The following is a 19,627-nucleotide window of genomic DNA, read 5'->3' as shown; positions in this document are numbered from 1 at the left end:
AGTAATTTTGTTTTATTGATATTTTATGTCATTCTTTGATCAATCTTCCCAATCAGGTCAGTCTTACTTTTAAGTTTGCCATTTTTTAATGGCAAACACATTATAACATCCATTGTCCTCTGATCTGTGAGTTGGTAAGAAATAGTAAAAATAACACCACTTTCTGCAGGAAAAGCATGAAATTGCTGTTAACGGTGCAACAGGAGTTAAAATGTCTCCTCTGCTGACCTCATCGCCTTTGAGACGATCGACTTGAGACTATGACAGAGTCTAGGGGGTCTGTTACTCACATCATGTCCTCTATATCACTTTGCCATTTGAGAACGATTCTTAGTACTAATCCCCATCATGATCCCTGTTTGGTCTCCTTAAAGAATCCCGTAAGAACTAAGGATATTCTACCAATCAGCTGTTATAGATTTAGTCAGTGATCTTTCTTGGAATTGTAGCTCAGCGTTGGTATCTAAGATTATGAGCTCATTAAATGTCCTAGTTTACCTTTACAAGAACCTTAAGTAATTCATATCCTTTGAACATAGTATTTAGAGGATGTCTGTGTATCCTGCATGCAGATTGACAGAATCTTTCAAAGACTTACAGAAATGTAATGAACAAGGAAAATAGACTGAAAAAGTCTTCACTTACCGGTAGTCCTGTAAGTGTAGAAATGTATCACAATGTTATATTAACATAAATCAGAGTTGACATTGAGGACACTAACGGTGAAAATATACATTTTAACATGTAAACAGTTAAATCTATGTACTTACTTGGTAATAATAGATGCCTCTACAGGCCATATGAGTGGAATAGTTTGGATAAATAAAATGTGAAATAGATATATTTATAAATATAGCTGACACTCAAGTTCAAAACACATTTGTGATATGTTATTTCATAATTCAAAGTTACATGAAAACAGGAAAATGTGTGAACAGGAAAACGTGGAAAACTTTTTCAAATTTATTCACCTGGTGTGACAACACTGAGCTGACAGATTCATGTGAGGTGCTGCATATAAGTGATAATGTCCTACTGTCCCCACTAGGGCACACAATAAATGTGCAATGATTTCTACAGTTTTGGTTGTGTGAACATGCACTATTGGAGTTTAAGGTACACCAAATGTCTGCTCTGGCTAGTGAATATAAATAAAAATGACATCTGTGAGATTTAAGCATACTTTTTTACATAGCACACTTTTTTCAGAGGCATTCACAATATAAAGCAAGCAGACGATGCCCCCTGCAGGTGTTTTTAAAGAAGTCTTTGAACCACTGCAGCGAACACGATGACTAGATCCAGCTCAATAATAAAGAGCACGGATGCCTCATGATCTCTCGGTGGGAAATACAGACGAATACCTCTTGATGTTGAACACAAGTAACAAGCGGCAGTTCACAGGAAATTAATTGCACATAAATATACCCTTCTTTCCTGCTAATAGGTCATCTGTCTCGTGATGCAGGCCTTTATTTCCTGCTGATAGCCAAGCCCTAATTATCATTCTGTGACTACACATACTATAATTTCCTTCAAAGAGCATGAACACCTGCATGTGCTTAGTGTCTCTGTTGGGGTTAGTCAATAGTGTTGCATTGCTTTTCTCTAATTGATGGGTGTAGTACTCAAGGAGGTCTTAATAACAAACTTGAAGCTGCACTGAATATATTTCCAGGCTTCTGTTCACTACAGTGAGAAAAAGAAGCAGCATTCGTTAGCTAGCTGAGGCAATCAGAGCATAGACTAATAAGCGGAATTTGTGAGATAATGTTGAGGTTCTGGGATACCCATGTGATGCAGGATACCTGCAATTGTATTTACAATATGGATCTGAGGCTTTAAATCACTGGTCACAAATCATTCTTAATCTTATTTATTTTAGATGGAGATAGATAGATGGATGGATGGATGGATGGACGGACGGACGGACGGACGGACGGACGGACGGACGGACGGACGGACGGACGGACAGACAGACAGATAGATAAATAGATAAATAGATTGATTGATTTTCTTATTTTATGGAATGCATTTAAACAAAAACATATTTTTTACACCTCCACAAAGTTTTTTCCTCCACAAGGTCATGACAATCTCTGGTGGACTGAATGTCTTCATCTCAGCCAACCTCTACACAGATGTTCCAATAAGATGCTCAAATTTAGTCATCCCTGCACCAACGAAACTTCTCCTCATGGTAAATGAAAAGAATATAGTATAAAATAATGGTCTCTCATATGGCCACAGTTCAAGCTTGACCTCAGTAGGACAAAAGTTCAATGTCCTCTAGGTTTCAAACACAGAGCCTAAAATGGTAAAAGATTTGGGAGGTCACACTCAGCTGTTTGACAAGACCAAGTCTGCCAGCCTTTCAGAAAAGCAGCTTATCCATAGTCATCCAGACAGGAATGATGTACTGCAGTTTCTGAAGCATCTAAAGTCTGAAGGCCACAGTGTCCATGAGGCGCTGTCCCAGAGGTCTTAGGCATTTAGCAGCTCGACATCAGCATCTCCATCACAGTCCTCAGCTGAGAACGGGTGCATCTAGAAGGCAGAGGTCAGCTTCCAATTAGCAGTTAAAAACAGACTGTTTGTGAAACAGATCAGTTTCTTCTGGGCCTCAGACCTCTTCAGGGGGAAAAAATTAAAAGGTGGGAGCATCCATGTCCCTCAGCATGGAAAAGACCAGAGCTCCCTTAAATTGTTCAAGGATCTTTTTTTTCTTTTTTTCGTCTGTCTGAGATTAACTCCCCAATATCTCCCTCCAGCCTATCAACTGCTGTTGATTAGGAAGATTACTGGCAGAAGACCCTGATGTGACTATTCCCAACCTTCCACCACAGACTAAGGGAAGAAAAAGAATCGTCATCTTTATTTTCATTTTGCCCAAAATAGTTAAAATATTTCCAAAAGCAGAATACTGAGTGTAGAGCACTGTCTAGTGAAATCTAAGATGTCCACGAGATAGCAGTCCCCTCCCCTCATTGCATTCTCTAAGACCAGCAGATTCAACAGCAACTCTTAAGCTTTAATAAGAAGAAAGATGTTCTGTCACCATCCTTCACAGTTCTAGCTGGCACTAGTTTAAGGCCCATGTCTCCACACTCAAAACACTTCATACTCACTGAGTTTGTATAAACCAGTGGTTCTTAACCTGGGTTCGATCGAACCCTAGGGGTTCAGTGAGTCGGTCTCAGGGGTTCAGCAGAGACGGAGGTCAAGATACACGAACATACACGAATCACTGTGTACGTTTGACACATCGTGTCAATTGGTGATGACAAGCCCCCTTTGGCCATCACTGGCTGCAGGTGATCACGTGACGCTACATTGATTAGCCTACCTATGCTACATGGGATTTTGCGCACTCAGTAGTCGATTTATGCCTGTCATGATGGTACGTCATCTGATTGCTTTCTTAATATTTTATTTCATAGTAACTATGTTGAGCAAAAAATGAAAGTGCTCAGACGAATATGTACAATGGGCGGCCGTGGCTCAGTGGAAGAGTGGGTCATCCAATAATTCAGGATCGATTCCCGCTCCCGCCGAGTCATTTGCCGTTGTGTCCTTGGGCAAGACACTTTCCTTCCCTTGCCTCCAGGGGGGTAGTCGCTGGTGTGTGAATGTGTGTGATTGTTCCGCTGGTGGTCGGAGGGGCCATAAGCGCAGATTGGCAGCCATGTCTCCCCCAGTCTGCCCCAAGGCAGCTGTGGCTACATAGGTAGCTTACCATCACCAAGTATGAATGAGGAGTGAATGAATAACGGATCCAATGTAAAGCATCTTTGAGTGTCCAGAAAAGCGCTATATAAATCTAATCCATTATTATTATTATTATTAACGTGAATTCACATGTACTGTATAACGGACCATTATGTGAGTCAGCGTTCTGCATGATTTGCAATGTCAAGTTGAGCAACTCTAGTCTCGCACTGGCAAAAATAAAGGACCACTTCCTTAAGCTGCATGGAAAACAAAAACAGACTTTGCTGAGAAAATGATATATGAGTAGCACTTGCCAAGGTGAAGCCACGCATATCTGAACTGGTCTCTCAATAACAACAGCAGAAGTCACACTGATTTGCAGGTAGTTAATTTCATGTGAGTTCATGCACTGTCCTGGTTTTGTTCTTTGAAAAAGGTGACATTAATGCACAATTAATTAAATACACCAGTAAAACATAGACTGTACTTATGTCTTCAATTTCACAAAAAAATATGTTTTATTTTTTTTACTAAAGGGTTCGGTGAGTGAGCATATGAAACCGGCAGGGTTCGGTACCTCCAACAAGGTTAAGAACCACTGGCATAAACCATCTTCAATCTTTAGCTCTATAATTTATAGACTGTAGATGAAGATCCAGGTTACTGTAGTACGATTGGGAAACCTCTGTCTACAAGAGGAAACAGTCTTAAACTAGAACAACTAAAAGCATGTCTTGATGTGCATAAGTACAGTTTTTCAAACATGATTGTGTAGATAAGGAACTCACAACCCGAGGAAGTAGTTAGTGCCAATTCAGTCAACAGCTTTAAGAAACATCTAGAGTTCCCATGTTGCCGGATGCAGAACTCCAGCTGCATCCGACAAGGGGTGGCTAATGAGTGATGGATGGAACCTATTTACATGGAGCTGTGCATCGAGGCATGACAGGCCATTCAATGCCTGCGTTCAGATCATACTTATGGACTTGGTATTAGAGGTATTTATAAAAACAAAACAGTATGTGATTCAATCAAACTTGAGTTGAGTAATTTATAATTATTTTATATTCCTTTTCAAGACATTTATTAGCAACAATAACATGTAATGTATTGTCTTTTTAATGTTAAATATTTTCAATATTTATCTGTAAAGTTTGTAATGTAATTTTTATATTAATTATACATAGAATTTATCCATATCGGGAATTTCAACTATTATCAGCCTTCATCATTAATAGTTCAATACACATGTATAGTGTCCTGTGCTTCAAAAAACCTCCGTTACATTCTGGACATACACAGCTAGTACTCTCATGATATCACATTAACAGCACATTGCCATATCAAAGAACTTAATATACTATTCTGCTCAGTGTAGCCACAAGAGGACACAAGCCAGTGTCTTATTGTGCTGGTCCCAAGCCCGGATAAATTCAGAGGGTGGCGTTAAGAAGGGCATCTGGCGTAAAACTTTTGCCAAATCAAACATGCGAATCAAACCTATGACTTCCTTACCGGAGTTGTAGTAACAAATCTGTGAGGTAAAGCTGAGGTACTAGAAACCCATTTTACCCCATGGTACCACCAGGTGGTACTACCATGAGCCAATCACCTGCAACTACAGTGGACTTAGTAGAAGATAGTACTTATTTAGTGTTCTGATTGGCTTGCAGAAGTCTTATTCAGCTTATGTGAGAAATGTAAGTTAAGAGTATTTTCTAGATCTGGCTGAAATGCCAGCTTCTTTCTGAAGCGCTACTTTGATGTTGGTATAATAACTGAATGAAAAAATGAAAATACTGACAATACAGTTTCAACAATTATATCATACAGTAATTGATACAACACAACTGTCGATATTTATTTTTCCATTCATAATAACCCTTTATTAAAAAAGAAAGTGACAAAAATGACATTGAGACGCCACACTATGATTATATCATGGAATCCATCAGTAAGAATGAAGATAATAAATATTACACTCAGTCATTAAATATTCATAAAGTTAACACAACCACATTGGTTATATATGTATTTCTGATACTGCACATGATTTCAATCAAACAAAAAGCATGGGGTAAGATGTGTACTGTAGGGTGTGGAATATACCTCGTATATTCCACACCCTAACATCATGCTCAATAAATATAGTACTCATCATTTATTCCTTGAAATTTTAATGGATACTGGTGATACTGGATACTGGTGATATAAATTTAAAAAATACTAGCGGGAACCCGTGGAAATTCCACGATAAAACAATTATATCAGACTTCATACCAAACATATGAAAACAAATGTATTGATATTATAAAGCAAGCGCACCAATCACAGAGTTCTCCCACCAGCAGGCAGTGCATCCTGGTCTGACCCAGAACTGGCGTCGGCATTTGTGGCGAGGAACTTGAATGAATGAATGAATAAATAAATAAATAAGTAAGTAAATAAATAAAATTTATGACTCATAAAGAAAGAAACAGACAAACAAATATCCAACTGTCAAGCATGTTTATCAACGCGTCTTTGACCTGGAGCTTTTTTACATCAGAAAATAGCAGGTTTCAACACCATCCATTCTGTGTGTAAATGTAGACATGGGTCACACGCACTAACGTCACAGCGGTTTTCATCGCAGGGAGACGCCCCCTACTTAGAAAGTTTCGGTTACAGTTTCCACATGACAACGCAAACCTGGCATTTTCAAAAAACTTCACTTTGGCCAGCGTTTTCGTCCCTGATATCTGAGTTGTCGTGTGGATGTAAGGAGTAACCGCAACAGAGAGCCTCGCAGCCTGATGCCTTACGCCTTATTGTTCATGTGATTCCTTCTGGCAGATGTGCCATGATTGGTTGGGGGTCGTGATTGGGTGGGCGCTTGATCGACAGGTAGTGGGTGGAGTTAAAACGTGACACCGTGAGGTTTTCAAGTGAGCTTATTCAAATATATAGGTGGGGAGATTGTCTAAAGCAATTAATTTAAAGGAATTAAGAAAAAGTCATGGGGAAATACCACATCCTTTAGTGAGTGGAGCATGTATGAGAATAGTACTTCTGAACTCTTTAAACCAGCAATATACACTTGTAAATACTACATACTTTCACGATACTAATCATAAATTTAATCTCTAAATCTATATGGAAAATGTAAATACAGTAGTTTTGAGCAGTCACTAAAGTTTGTGGCTGCAACTTTGTTCAAAGAGCACTTCTGACCACCTTTATCTAATTTGTTTTGATGCTACAACTGCAAGTGTTTTATTGATTATTAATCAGTTATTAACCACAGTTTAAAAATGTTCAGGACAATATTACATCTCATCAACAAATATCTTTGGCCCTTGAGAAGCTGCTTTATTCTCCATGTCATGAAAGACAGGTTTGCCAAGATATGCGTGTGGTAAGGTCAAGTTTGACTGGAACTCATTGAAGCTAACTTGTTTGTGGATGTGCTGACCAAACTCTTTCTTTGACTGGTTGAAACTGTTTTGTCTGGAAGGGTGAGGACTAAAACTCTCTTCTGGTTGATCAAAGCTGCTTTCACTGTGGAGCCGTTGCCGCATTTCACTGGCCCGTTTCCCAAAAGCACTCCGGGTTGGATATCTCTGACCTGTCTTATACCAGCCTGTCTCTTTGAAGACAAACCAGATATTTCCAAACCAGAGGATAATGTTTACAAATCCAAAAAGCTGTGGATAAGAGAAGGAGCAAAAGTAAAACATTTGTTTCATCCAGAGATGGGTTTCAGTACTTCATGGGCAAACGACTACCTACCACAGATGTATTCAGACGTGACCAGAGAGGCTCCTGGGTAGCTGTACATTTGTTCTCTTGAGCTCTGCAGGCGGTGATGAGCAAAAGAACCTGTGTCGGATTTGTTGCTTTCTTGATATCAGAAAGACTTTTGGCCCAACAGCAACTGCTGATCAGCCACACGAAGGAGAAGATGACTGTAACAAGGAAATCCTGCTCAGGACAAGACAGCAGAGAGGAAACATGAAGGACAGGAAGTCACACAAGAATTGAATATTGGCTTTTATGTGTCTCAGGTTGCCTGAACAAAATTAACAGGTGTTTTAAGAGTGTTATTTCAAAAATTACTGACCACAAGTGGGCCTCTGTTGTTCTTCAGGTACTTGTTCTGGTAGAACACATAGACAACAGTTGCCAAGAGAGAGTACAGGAAAGCAAGAACACCCACGGTCAGGAAAAAACGAGAAGCTGAAGAAAAGTCACCATCCAGGAAAAGAATCTCGTGACTATTTGTATCACATAAGGGGGCCTTGAAATGCACATCTTGTAATCTACAAGACAGATAGAGGATGGGGAAAAATTATGAGAACACTTACTTCAACTGTAAAAAAATGGAAAACTTCATGTCCAAGTTTGTGCCTTGTCCTTCTCATGAGACTTCTGTGAATCTGTCAATGCACGCAGAAACTCCTTTTATACAGGTTCTTCTAGACAGAATTGTACTGTGGTTGTTGTTGTAAATGTATAATCAGTGTTCACTGTTGTACTGCGTGTGAGGCGGCAGAGGAGGCAGTAACAGTGTCAAATCAATGTTTGTAAAAATGGAATGAAGCAGTAGAACAGGAAGGGGTTGTGATCTTTGGCAACATGTTATTTGGGCAACCAAAAAAGAGAACATTCAAAAAACATTTAACAGCAGTAAACATCTAGTTTATAGAATAATACAAATAGCTGGAAATGGGGAGATATTGGGACCCTCAGAAGAGATGCAGAGGATGAGAATGTAAAAGAGAGGGAAATCCAGTGACATTTGGTACTTCAAGAGTCATCACAGATTACACCTGCTTATTTTGAAATTGTACAATATTGATGACAATATAGATGACAATATTTGAAAAGTTTTTGTTCATAATAACAAAACAGACAAAGGCATGCAGTGGCTTCATTCTGCATACGAAATGTATGTTTATTACACTGAAGAGTTATTTAGCAGCTCCACAGGTCCTGAGTTTATTTGTTAGATGAGAAACGGCTCTTTCTTTTGCTTCTTTGTCACCAAATTAATATTTATACCTTTATTAGACACCTTCACCAAACACATACGTATATAAATAAAATCATTACTTTTATATCAACAAATTGGGGTGGCAGTGGCTCAGTGGTAGAGTGGGTGTCCCATGATCCAGGATCGGTAGTTCGATTCCTGCTCCCGCCTAGCCAGTAGAGGCACCCTTGAGCAAGGTGCCGTCCACCTTGCAAGCTGCTCGGTTGGGGCTTTACCATGAAGTCACTGCCCATCACTCTGCCTCCCCCTGTACTAATTGCATGCCTACAGGCCCCTAGTGTGTTGTGTGTTTGTCTCAGGGGCCTGTACACAATATATATATATGTGTGTGTGTGTGTGTGTGTGTGTGTGTGTGTGTGTGTGTGTGTGTGTGTGTGTGTGTATGCGCATGTCTAACATCTATGTATACGGTGTGAGTTTAAAGATAATTTCCCATTTGGGGATTAATAAAGTAAGTTTAAGTTTAAGAAGATTAACTGTTTGCTATTAACGTCTATGTCTGTTGTAATCGCATTAAGAGAGAAGATTAGAAAAGGATGCATAGTTCAAATTCACACTTTTGTCTCTATGTGGACTATCATTGTTGGTCATTAAGGATAAATGATAAAATATAAGATCTGCAGCTTGTAATGGGTCATTAGTTATATATTCTGTTTAGCCTCTTATTCAAGAGTAGATATTTCCTTCTGCAGAGGTACAGAAATATATATATTAACCGTTCATTACAAAATTCATAACGACCCTGATGATTTGTTGAATAGATATTACTATTGAGTAATACTATAATAAGCACAACAGGTGAAAGGTCATCATCTGGTAGAGAAGAGGAGAGGAGAGGAGAGGAGAGGAGAGGAGAGGAGAGGAGAGAAGAGAAGAGAAGAGAAGAGAAGAGAAGAGAAGAGAAGAGAAGAGAAGAGAAGAGAAGAGAAGAGAAGAGAAGAGAAGAGAAGAGAAGTCTCTGTAGCGAAAATCATGACAGAAACTCACATAAGAAGAAAAACTAATGGAAAAGGGAGTAATGGGCTAAGATACAAAACCTCAGTAATATTGATTTCATTTTCAGCAGTTTCTTCAGCAGCAATCTTTCTTTGCAAATTCACCAGAAATAGAAAGTGTCAGATTAGCGAATTATGAAGAAAACTTAATCATACTTTATGTGATTTCAGACTATGATTTCACAAAAAATTCCAGCACATACAGCACACTGCAGTAGGGAATGCAAATGCTGCCAGGAGCACCTATTATGCTCACTTACACCAATCACCAATAGGTGAAATTGTTTGTACTAAAATAAATATTAGCATAAAAGAAAATATACATATTTTTAACAGGGCACCATAATTCAAGGTTTGTCATTATTTTTCCTTATATTTGTTACATATATTTCATGGTGCTTATTTTCTATTATTTCATATTATACTAGTGTGAACCTCTAGAATTTCCATGATAAAACAATAATACCAGACTTTGTTTTCTTTTTTTTTCTTCGCCGTCACGAAAAACAAACTGCTGTGTCCGACGAAGCCATAACGGCTCCATGTGTGTGGGACGGACAAACGCGCAGACGAGGCCGCTTTGGCATTACAGTCCGGCCATCCGGGTAGACGCCGGCTTCGTGAGTTTTGTCCTGGTGAATAAAGCATCGGGGTTCCCCACACGACAACATGAGGTCTGTCACAATTAAAGAATATAAAACGCTATGTTTGACGAAGCCAAAACGGCTCCGTAAGTGAGAGACATGCACAAATGTGAAGACCGGAGCTAACTCAGATAGCGGCCCGAACTTGGGTAGAGGCCGGAAGGGGACAGCATGAGGTTTTCAAGTGAGCTTATTCAAATATATAGGTAGGGATGATATTTATATATATTTGCATCCCACTGCAGTCCCTGGACTCTTCAAGACTGCATATACAGTATTGTATTCTGTATTCTTTTTAATGTGTTTTGGAACTTTTCTTTTTTGTATATTCAGAATTTTTATTTTGCGTACAGTACCATGTTATTTTTATTAAATGTTCTCTGGTGTGCTCCAGACCAGTGCTCAGACCACACCAAAAGTGCGACCAATCAGCCACATTAGGAAATTATTTTGTTTACAATAGCTGGAGAATTAAGAGAAAACCAAAATAGAATTCACTCTACCTTCAGCAAGACAATCAAACTTGTTGAACATCGTACTGGTTTGTTCCCAGAAGGCTAAAAAGTATCAGATGATAGCAAGAACACTCATATCTGTAGGAGTCAGCATGACAGAGGAACAAGAAATGCACCCCTTTTTTTCATTCGTGTACAGGCTCCAAAGACAGAGACCACCTGAGGAAACATCTGGAAAGACTTGGCTCCAGTTTCATCAAACAACTTAAAAGCACATTTAAAAGATTTTGGGAAAGATTTTGGGATGGAACTGTTTCCTGCTCTGCATTGCACTTTCTCCCTGTGAGCAGGGAGAAGATGTTCTTATCTGGACAAGGTGAAGTTGAGCTGTGAAGCTTTCAAATCTTTATTTTTTCCAACTATTTTTTACAGTGGAATGCAGAGATAATGGCTTTTCAAATACACATTCTTATTTATATGTTCTATATTTTAGAATGAAGTCATATATTAAAAAATGTTTAAAAAATTAAATAAATATCTGTGAAAAATCTCAAACATAGAATTAGATATTATAAATGACACTGTATTGCAGTTAACATTTGACATCAGATTCAAAGATAAATAGGATATCACCATGTATCATGGGTGTTTACAGTCGTACATATCACATGTTTGAGCATTTTGTAAGAAAGAACAAACGCCTGCTTTACCTGAATGGATAGCCAAAATCAATGCCGATGCTGAAGTTACTCTGTCTTCTAGCTGCGCAGTCCACTTCAACCTGGAGATGACCATAGTATCCTCCGCATGTTGCAAAAGCACAGACGGCAAAAATCTATTGATGGAAGCGATAAATATTCATAAAAGGATCACAATACTGAATAATGTATTAACATCAATAAGTAACCAGATTGATTATCAGGATTTATAATCAGCATGAATAATTCAAATGTCGGAAGACAGCTGACAGTGATGCTCACTGTGCACAGCGGTACACTGAGCTCAAATTTGAAGACGCATCACACACTTCTGAAGGCACTTATTCATTGTAACTTTATATCCTCCATGTGAATTCGTACAAAGCTATGGAAATGTACTACATTGAATAGATTTTCCTGTTTCAAATACAATTTTCAGTCTTCAATAAAGGTAATCATTTCAGAATGTAATTGTTCAATCAACAAACTATCACACAAGATATTTACTTTACACAATAGAGAACACAACTTATTAAAACCAAAAATTCTAGGAAAACTAGGAAATACAGGACAAGATCAATGGGACTCACCGGAGCAAAGATGACCATACACATTTAAAAATCATAGATCTAATCAAACACAGCGTTGAGAGCTTTTGCTGGATTGAAATGGTGTTGGAGACAGAGGCGAGAGAGTGACTCTTTCCAGAAAAGGGGAGGACCTGCAGGAGATTTCTTCTCCAGGGAGGAGTCTGATATTTTTTATACCTCTTAATTCGTTCAAAAGCGCTATGATCCATAAATACTGTAATGTATTTAAGTTTACTGTCAAACTTGTAGAAATAGCTGGAGCAATGATAACCCAAAATTGTTTTCAACTTATCTTGATAAACTGAAATATGCCTTTGTCATTTGGCTGGACTAATACATTTCTATAATTTCTATTAAAACTAAAACCAATGGGTTATCTGACAAATTATCAAAAATGTGGAATCAGGGATTTTTTTTTCTTTTCTTTTTTCTGTAACACATTTCAGGCCTTCACAATGTATTTCAGGATATGAATAGTTTCCTGAACTGAACTTCTAAAAACAAAAACCACTGAATGTAGGCTAGATTTAGGCTAGATTAGATACCTTTAAAAACTGATGAGCTTTGTGATTTTAAAGATGAATTGTTTTGAAATCACAGTATTTTATACAAAGAAAAATAATTTACCTTTATTTTTACTTCAACTTTCCAAAGTCTTTGGCTTACTTAGAAGAAGAAGAAGAAGAATAAAATAAAAGATGGAAGTTAATCATTCTTTTTGTTCATGTGTAATTTATTTGGTAATTTGGGTTTTTTTTTAAATATACAGTATATGTCATCAACTTATTTTGCCACTAAACCGAAGACTTTTACACCCCTACACAAGAAGGTAGACTCCACTCAGCAGTGTATCAATCAATCTGTTGAAAACCAATCAAAATATTTGATAATCCTTGTTATTATGTGCATAATCAAGAATACTGGCATTAGGTAAAATATTCAATCATTCATTCATTTTTGATGCCCACTTCATCCACTGTCACGGGTCACTGATGAGATACATAATTTAAGGATAAAATATTATGTCACGTAATCAAGCTGAAATTGGTCAAAGGATGTTTCCTCTTTAAAACATGAAAGATTGTGTTAGAAATAGTTATTGATAAATGTTGAAGGTTTCACAGTGCACTGGCGTCTTGCTCGGAGTATTCCCTGGCTCTCACCCATAAGTCAGCTGTGATAGACTGCAGCAACCCCCATGACCCGTGTCAGGGGAAAAACCAATCAGGAAGATGAATGAATGATTGAATAAATACATATTCAGTGTGTACAACAGTGACATTTCATCTTTGTTTATGAAAAACAGCCTTCTGAGGTTCTCTGTAATCAAGTAACTTTCACTTCTGTGTGTTTTTTGTTGGCTTTGTCTCACATTAACTTGCTTCAAATGTTTTGCCAGCATGGCATTCAGAATAAGCTATATTTATATTAAATAACAAACTTCAACCTAAATTGATGGAATAGTAGAGAAATGACCATATCTCCCTGTTTTAGATGTCGTTGTCTTTGATGTCGTTGTCACAACATATTTAATTTCTGGTTTATCACAAACTGTTTTGAAATTCAAGTTGTAAATGTTTTATTTCCCGAAGGACGATGAAGCTTCTCATACTATAAAAGACACTCTGCTGACCTCCTCTGGTGGAAAATTTGTATTACTACTTAATTAATTGTTTTTTATTTACAGTTTTTTTGAGTTGCTTACAAGAGTTTGTCCAAACAGTAGTCACATTTTCAGAACTCTAAATACAATTAGCACAGAATTGGTCTTTTGTGGCCATGCCATTCACACATTTAATGTTGCTTTAACACAATATGCAGTCAGTGAACATATTTCCACAATGCTTTCATTTTCTTAACAGACAAGCTACACCTCCCAACAAAATTAGAGATTGTTTTTTTTATTTTTTACGATTTATTTATTTATTTATTTATTCATTCATTCAGTTCATTTCTCTTCTTTCCAGACATGGAAAGAAGAGAACACTGACATTTCATCAGTGTTGAAACATTATCAACAACATCCGAAAAAAAAAAAAAAAAGGGTTACCAGGTAGAAGCCATTTGCTTGTAAGATTTCCATCCCCTAAATTATCAACAAAACATTTCTCTCATGACAATATGTAATCAACAAAGTCAGACATGAAAAGTTTCCAACCAGCTCATACATTGAATTTTGACAGACGTTCATTCCCTTATCCACTTCCAGACATTAGCCTTTTACCCTACAGTATAACCATGTTTACATTCTTCCTAGGAACACAAGGTTTGTTAACATCATGGATAGTCAAAACTAGACGTTGACCTTGCCAGTCTTCTCCACAAGAATATAATGATCACCTTCACCTCTTTCAGCAAACAGTTTTTATACAAGAATTAACCAGTTTGTTGCAGACACTTTAACAGTTTCACATGGTATTATATTGTCAAAAGATATCAACATGCTCTTTAAAGTCTCAAAGTTAATGTTATCCCATGCTATTACAAATACATGTTGTTGTTGTTGTTGTTGTTGTTGTTGTTTTGAGGGGTTGTTCGTTAGTCCATGTTTCTGACATCAATGATGTTGATTTTTTCGACTGTTCCATGAAATACTTGACGTGTTTAAAATCGTAGAGCTCCTAATATTGAAGTGACTCTGTTGTGCTGATCTTTGTTGTAGTAACAATTCTTGTCCATCTTTATTGCTCATATTTCACCAACTCCTCTGCACTCCTGATCACCATTGTTTTCATCTGGTCCGAAGAAAGCCCCTTTGTTTTGATGAAGATCCTGCAGTTGTTGGTCCAGGTGTTGTGGATCAGCCCATTCTTCTTCAGTTGTCGAGCTATTTTAGCGATATCAGCATTCTTTTTGGTGAGATTCTCATTAATGTAGACATTTTCCTTTCAGTTTGAAGCCTTGTTTCAGAAGAGCTATCTTGTGTTTACGATTGTTGAATTTTATCAGCACTGCAGGTGGTCTCCTACCTCCAGATGGTAATGGGTAACATGTCTCAATCTGGTCCAGATCTATAGTTATCTCCAGGTCCCTCAGTTGAGAACTCACTTGTTGCTCCAGAGATTCGATGTCAGTGCTAGCCATAGCATTTCTGTAATTCCTCTGCTTGATTTTGATTCCAGTGATGATCACATCATTTATACGAATTCTTTATTCCAAATCATCCATTCTTTGTTGTCCCTGTTCCAAGACAACAATTTTTCGGTCTTTTTCATCTATGTCTTTCTGCATTTTCTTCATTTTGTCCTTCATCTCTTCCAAGGCGTCTAGCACCGGTTTTAGCTTTTATTCGAACTTTTTATCAAAGTCACTCACTAAGTTATCAAAGTTGCTCTTTAACTCACTCTTTAATTCTTTCAGAGACCATCTGGCCTTTAGTATCCTCTGATTTTCCTTTTGGTTTCATCATTTTGCAGAGAATAAGTGAGAGTCAGTCTGGGTATGTGTTAGAGAGATAGCAACAACAGGAGACACACACAACATCCCACACTAGCAAAAACAATATTCCAAACCTTAGGTACTGTACCTCTGTTTCTGCAATGATATCAGTTCAAAAACAATATTGCAGCTGATAAACAAACAATTGATTTTTAATTTTTTTTTTACATTTTACATACTCAATTAATCCCTAACAGGAAATTAGTGGCACACTCTGGTGTTAGTAATTCACATGTGTATATATTACTGTGTACAGGCCCTGTAATAAACTGTAAAGGAAAAAAATTGTTTGCACTTTACTAGTATACTTTTGAATGTGAACATTACATGTGGACATACAGTCCCAACCAATAAATTTTGTGTATATTTTGCATGCAAATAACAGTAAAACTGAAACATAAAAGTCTATGTAATTTTTCAAATGTCAACAATACCCAGTATTTTGAAACATGGTGTACTTTGATTGACTGCATCACAGACTATCACAGATCCTCCACCAGTTTCACAGTGGGTGTAAGAAACTGTGGTTTTCAGGCCTCTCCAGGTCTCTGTCTAAACATTAGATAACATTAGATAGATGAAAACTGTACTCATCAGAGACAATGATCTTATTCCATTCTTCTACATTCCAATCATTTTGGTCTTTTTTCAGACATCGGCCTGACATTTCCTTGCTTCTCATGAATGAAGGGCTTTTTTCCCAGCTTGGCACAACTTCAACCTGGCTTACGATGGCACTTCACCCCAGCTGCCACATTCCATTCTTTTTGTAGGTCTCCTGATGTTATCCTATGGTCGTCAGCAACTGTAGGATAACATCACGTATGCAGTTTAGTTGTCCCCGCATGTCAATGCGTGTCTGCTGGTTGATTGTTCTTATGAGCTACCTTCTTTGAAATTTTAAGGATGGAAGAAACACTCACTATGACAGATGCTCACTGTATCCCTCTGCCAGCTAAACCAGAATTTTTTTCTCTTCAAATCTTTTCAACTTCAGTAAGTAGTAAGGTCATTAATTATTTATCTTTATCATTTCAATTACGGTTGTATTTGTGGTGCTATTAGAATTGTGTTTCTCCATCTGGCTGGTTGTTTTGCAAGATGTTAGTGATGATCCCAGCAGTGTGTTTTATACTTTTCCTCATTATTGTAAATACGATTTGGTTCAGATTATCACTTGTCAGAACCTCATTAAGTGGAATGAGGTGTACTGACTGCTGTAGATGTGGAGATGCTGATTTAAAAAAAAAAATTGTGATCTGTAGTGAGAGCAGGGAACAGGTGGAGGAGAAGCTAGAGAGGTGGAGGTTTGTCCTGGAAAGGAGAGGAATGAAGGTTAGCTGCAGTAAAACAGAGTACATGTGTGTGAATGACATGGACCCAAGTGGGTGAAGTTACAGGGGAAGAGTTCAAAAATGTGGAGGATTTTAGGTACTTAGGGTCAACAGTCCAGAGCAATGGAGAGTGTGGAAAAGAGGAGTAGAAGAGTGTACTGGCAGGATGGAATGGATGGAGAAAAGTGTCAGGTGTGATGTGTGATAGAAGAGCTAAAATGAAAGTAAAGGTTTACAAAACTGTGGTGAGACCAGCGATGTTTTTTGGTCTAGAGACAGTGTCACTGAGGAAAAGACAGGAGACAGAGCTGGAGGTAGCAGAGATGAAGATGCTGATGTTCTCTCTGGGAGTGACCAGGAAGAATAGGATCAGGAATGAGTATATTATTTTCCGCACTGTGTGGCGCACTGGACTATAAGGCGCACCCTCAATAATTTGTTTGTTTCATAATTTATTTCATATATAAGGCACACACAATAAAAAATAAATAAAATTTATTTGATAAACTGCAGCGGCTGTAGTTGCGCAATCCGTCCACTAGACAGAGCCGCGCTGCTCAGGCAGTAATGCTTGCATTCATGACTTCCTGACTACCTTTGAATCGCCCCTATTGTTATGTCAATAAGCCATACTGAGCCTCACCAAGGAATCCTGATCACTTGATCACTTGATCACAGAAAGAAGTCAACACGCATATAAAACCTGACATTAAAAACGGGTTAAATTCATTATGAGTGCAGTCAGTGTGAACAGAGTGAATTACTTCCTGATCTGAAGTGCGAAGCAGATATTTAAGCTTCGACGTTCGTCTTCGTTTATTAATTAAATATTGTTTCGATCGATCAGTAGTCCAGTCGGAGGTGAGGTGCAGCTATTTGCTGCTGTGTGTCCTAAACAATTTTTTAACTAGTTTTTATTGTCAGGCTACTAATTTACTGGCAAATATGACGCTGTTTTACTCCTAGAACTGACTTTAACCTCGGTGTCTCACCGCCGTGAATCTCACAGCACGTCGCTGCAGACAGAATACACAAGCCTGAATGCGCCCCTCCGCCGCCCGCCCAGAGCTATCAACTACATTTGTAAATCAATGCAGCACACCCGTTGGCACCTTTGTCTAGCAGTGACTCTGCTCTTGAAATTTCAGAAAAGGCTGGAAGTTCAGCTTTGAGGGTCTTTCATTCACATTTATGCCAGTTTCTCCGTGTTTCCACAGACTAATAGAATGGACCGTCACTAGATTCCAGATGAGAGCACAATGGCATTTTTAAGACCAATTAAGTTTAAAGGGGGTTATTTCCGACGCCAAATAGTTAGGAAATACTGAGATCAGTCAGTCAGTCAAACTTTATTAACAGAATTGTTGAAAGTTCCTTATGTTTTGCTACATAATCACCGGTGCTCCTACAGTCTGCTCTACCGTCTGAGAGCAGCTCAGTAAGAGCCGGGACTTCGGTGACGCCCCTTGACTACCGTGGGCGTGGGCCCGAGTGCCTGGTGAGGGGGCTACTCTGGTGGCGGAGTGCGGCATGACTGGCGGCCAGACTGCCGGCTTTTTTTCAGCGATCATGGTTTTAACCAATATTAATATGAATATTAATTCGTATATAAGACGCACCGGATTATAAGGTGCACTACAGGTTTATGAGCAAATTTTAGGCTTTTAGGTGCGCCTTATAGTGTGGAAAATACGGTACATCAGAGGGACAGCACGTTAGAGGTTTTGGAGATAAATTAGAGAGGCCAGACTGAGATGGTTTGGACATGTCCAGAGAAGAGTTGGTGAATATATTGGTAGACAGATGCTGAGTTTTGAACTGCCAGGCAGGGGGCCGAGTGGAAGACCAAAGAGGAGGTTTATGGATATAGTGAAAGAGGACATGAAGGTAGTCGGTGTGAGAGAAGAGGATGCAGAAGACAGGGTTAGATGGTGGCAACTGATTCACTGTGGCGACCCCTGAAGGGAAAAGCCCAAAGGAAAAGAAGGAGAGGTTTCTGAATTTTTGTCCAAAGCTGCATATCATTCCATGAGATTTAAGACTGATTTTATGTCTCTTGTCTTTACTTTTGCAGTCCTTCATATATCTCAAATCTACTTACGGATGAGTTTGACATCATTTGATAATTTTCTTCATGATGGTTGCCAATACTGTACTTGTCAGGCAAGGAAACTGAGCATTATGTCAAAGTTCTTCACTTTCTTGGTTTGAGACCTCGATAAGTAAAACTCAGTATTTTTAATCCCATCTCAAAACATGGTTTATGGGCCATTTCTTGAGTATATGGTATTTTTTATAGTATAGTATGTTAATGTTTGTATTGCATGAAGTTCTTTATTTTTGATAGATGCTGAATTATTTATCAATTTATTTGTTAATAGTATGAAAGATTTTAAATGAAGCCTCCTGTAACCTCTTTCTCTGCCATGCTTCTGACATTAGAATGTTCATGCTTTAGTCTAATATAAGGACTTGTTAGGATTTTTTTTTGACATAATTAAATTAGAAAAATAAAGCTTTGTTGTGTAATCATTAAATTGTACTTTTGGTCATTTAAAATTTTGGAAACTGATCAGAACTATACAACTCAATCTTGCAGTTTATTCTCAACTCCTCCCAAAACAATGTAACATGTTTACATTGTTTGCTGTCTTGGTTGTTTCAGCAGAAAATAAATAAGGTCAACTGCTCCTTCATTAATGAGCCAACAGAGAGCAGTATTTCATT

General features: G+C 38.1%; 1 protein-coding gene across 1 annotated transcript; it reads right to left on the bottom strand.

The window, feature by feature from the left end:
• Window positions 1-7,019: 7,019 nt before the first annotated feature.
• On the bottom strand, window positions 7,020-12,152 carry synprb (synaptoporin b). Its single transcript, XM_068316092.1, has 5 exons — window positions 12,129-12,152; window positions 11,551-11,675; window positions 7,814-8,012; window positions 7,483-7,674; window positions 7,020-7,397 (listed from the first exon to the last, which is right to left on the bottom strand). The coding sequence occupies exons 1-5, from the start codon at window positions 12,150-12,152 to the stop codon at window positions 7,020-7,022; spliced, it is 918 nt and encodes a 305-aa protein (XP_068172193.1).
• Window positions 12,153-19,627: the final 7,475 nt, after the last annotated feature.

This window comes from Antennarius striatus, chromosome 5, assembly GCF_040054535.1.
Source record: "Antennarius striatus isolate MH-2024 chromosome 5, ASM4005453v1, whole genome shotgun sequence".
Taxonomy (NCBI): Eukaryota; Metazoa; Chordata; class Actinopteri; order Lophiiformes; family Antennariidae; genus Antennarius; species Antennarius striatus.
This window is presented reverse-complemented; position numbering and strand designations above follow the sequence as displayed.

Coding starts and splice junctions, on each gene's coding strand:
- synprb (XM_068316092.1), bottom strand. CDS start 12,152: ATGTGTATGGTCATCTTTGCTCCG. Junction 11,676..12,128: donor GTATGGTCATCTTTGCTCCG/GTGAGTCCCATT, acceptor TTCCATCAATAG/ATTTTTGCCGTCTGTGCTTT. Junction 7,398..7,482: donor CACGTCTGAATACATCTGTG/GTAGGTAGTCGT, acceptor TCTTATCCACAG/CTTTTTGGATTTGTAAACAT.